At 40.6% G+C, this 2,151-nt stretch overlaps 1 protein-coding gene across 1 annotated transcript; it reads left to right on the top strand.

The window, feature by feature from the left end:
- Positions 1–251: 251 nt before the first annotated feature.
- On the top strand, positions 252–671 carry LOC149156047 (uncharacterized). The gene has a single exon (XM_089444618.1). The coding sequence runs from the start codon at positions 252–254 to the stop codon at positions 669–671; it is 420 nt and encodes a 139-aa protein (XP_089300744.1).
- The last annotated feature ends 1,480 nt before the right edge of the window (positions 672–2,151 follow it).

Genomic DNA, 2,151 nt, shown 5'->3' on the forward strand with positions numbered 1-2,151 from the left:
ACTATCTATCTTTGGTGTGCAGTCCTGTAGGTGATAAAGAGATCTACATGATAACAAATGTTTATGGACCTCAAAAGCAAGCAGATAAACTCAAGCTTCGTACCTCCCTGGAAGATCTAAGAGCATGATATACCAATATACCTTGGATAGTTGCAGGTGATTTCAATATGATAAGATCTCTTTCGGAAAAAAAAGGAGGCATAAGACAGCTAGGAAGAAAATCTGAAGCCTTCCAAGATTTCATCATGGAAATGGGACTAGTGGACACTGAGACAATAAATGGAACCTTCAGGTGGAATAACGAAAGGGGAGGGGCTTCTCAAGTGGCTTCAAAACTTGATAGATTCATCGTTTCTAAGGATCTCCTCGTCACAGGACCAACCATCACAGCGTCCATTCTTCCCTTTGGGGGTTCGGATCATTGGCCAATTCAACTAGAAGCTACCTTTATGGGCACTACGAGGAACATGCCCTTCAGATTCGAGAATGCCTGGCTCTCACACACCAAATTCACTAGTAACATTGACAAATGGTGGAAAGAGGATATGAATATTCAGGGTACTAAAATGTACATGCTCCAGCATAGACTGAAATATATTAATTCCAAACTTAAAGCTTGGAACAAAAAGGAATTTGGTGATATCCTCGAGGCTAGAATTGAGACTGAATAGAAACCCTAGGATATCAATAAGATCAATATCACAAAGGGCTTCAATGAAGAGACGTAAAAGTTAACCAACTCTTTGTAGGAAGAATGGGAGGATCGATGCTTACAAGAGGAAATTTTCTAGAGAGAGAAATCCAGGATTGAATGGATCGAAGAGGGAGAATGAAATACTAAGTTCTTCCACAAGTCCACTATGGCCCACAGGGCACATAATAGAATCACAAAGATTAAGGATTCTCAGGGTGTTGAGCTTGTCTCCCACAAGGACATGGAATCAAATCTAGTACAACACTTCCCTAATATTGCAAAGGAGCCAATGGAGGATATATCTAGGTTCATTGATTAGCTCACCCAGTATATTCCCAAGTTGGTCACTAGAGAGGACAATCATAATCTCAATAGGCCAGTCTCGGAAGAGGAGGTCAGTGAGGTGATCAAGGAAATGAAAAGTGGAAAAGCACCAGGCCCGGATGGATTCAATGTTGATTTCTTCAAAGCATGTTGGGATACAGTCAAATAGGACATCCTCGAGGTTGTGGAGGACTCAAGAAAAAACAAAAAGGTTCTGAAAGCACTGAATGCTTCCTTCATAGCTTTAATCCCCAAAAAGGAAAATGCTATGACTCCGGATGGATTTAGACCCACAGCCTTATGTAATGTGGTGTACAAAATCATCTCCAAAGTGATAGCCAATAGAATCAAGCCCCTACTACCTTCCCTCATCTCGGAAGAGAAAATAGGCTATGTGGAGGGACGACAAATTCTCAACAACATCATCCAAGCACATGAGGTGGTACACTTTCTCAAAAGAAACAAGCAAGCAGGCATGATTATTCAGTTGGACATTGTGAAAGCCTATGACAAACTCAACTGGTCTTATATCAGAGATACTCTTAAAGCATATGGCTTTGACCAAAATTGGATAAGATGGGTTATGGCACTAGTCACCACAACCATTTTTTCCGTTCTACTTAATGGAGCTCCTTCAAATACCTTCTCACCTTCCAGAGGGCACAGACAACGTGATCCGCTCTCCCCTTTCCTCTTTCTCCTCATGATGGAAGGGCTAGGCAGGGTAATCAAAATGGCAATTGTTGAAGGACAAATTCAGGGGATCAAGCTCATCTTGGATGGAGAGGCTAACACTCATCAACAATTTCTGGACGATACTATGCTGCAGGGCACACCCACAGTCAATGAAGCAAGGAAAATAAAAGATATCTTAAACGAATTTGCTATGGCAGTTGGTAAAGAGGTAAGCCTAAACAAGTCCAAAGTTTTTTTCTTTAACACTAATATTGCTATACAGAGAAACATTACCAGGATTCTTGGTTTTCAAAAGGAACATTTGCCTTCAAATATCTTGGCATTCCTCTTACTGATAAACCTCACCAAGAAAATATGGGAACCAATTTTAAATAGACTTCAGGAAAAAATCAGAAAATGGACATGCATATCCTTAAACCTAGCATGAAAACTTGTGC

This window comes from Pinus tabuliformis, chromosome 9, assembly GCF_031772625.1.
Source record: "Pinus tabuliformis cultivar Carrire ecotype Pingquan chromosome 9, CPIR1, whole genome shotgun sequence".
In the NCBI taxonomy this organism is placed as follows: Eukaryota; Viridiplantae; Streptophyta; class Pinopsida; order Pinales; family Pinaceae; genus Pinus; species Pinus tabuliformis.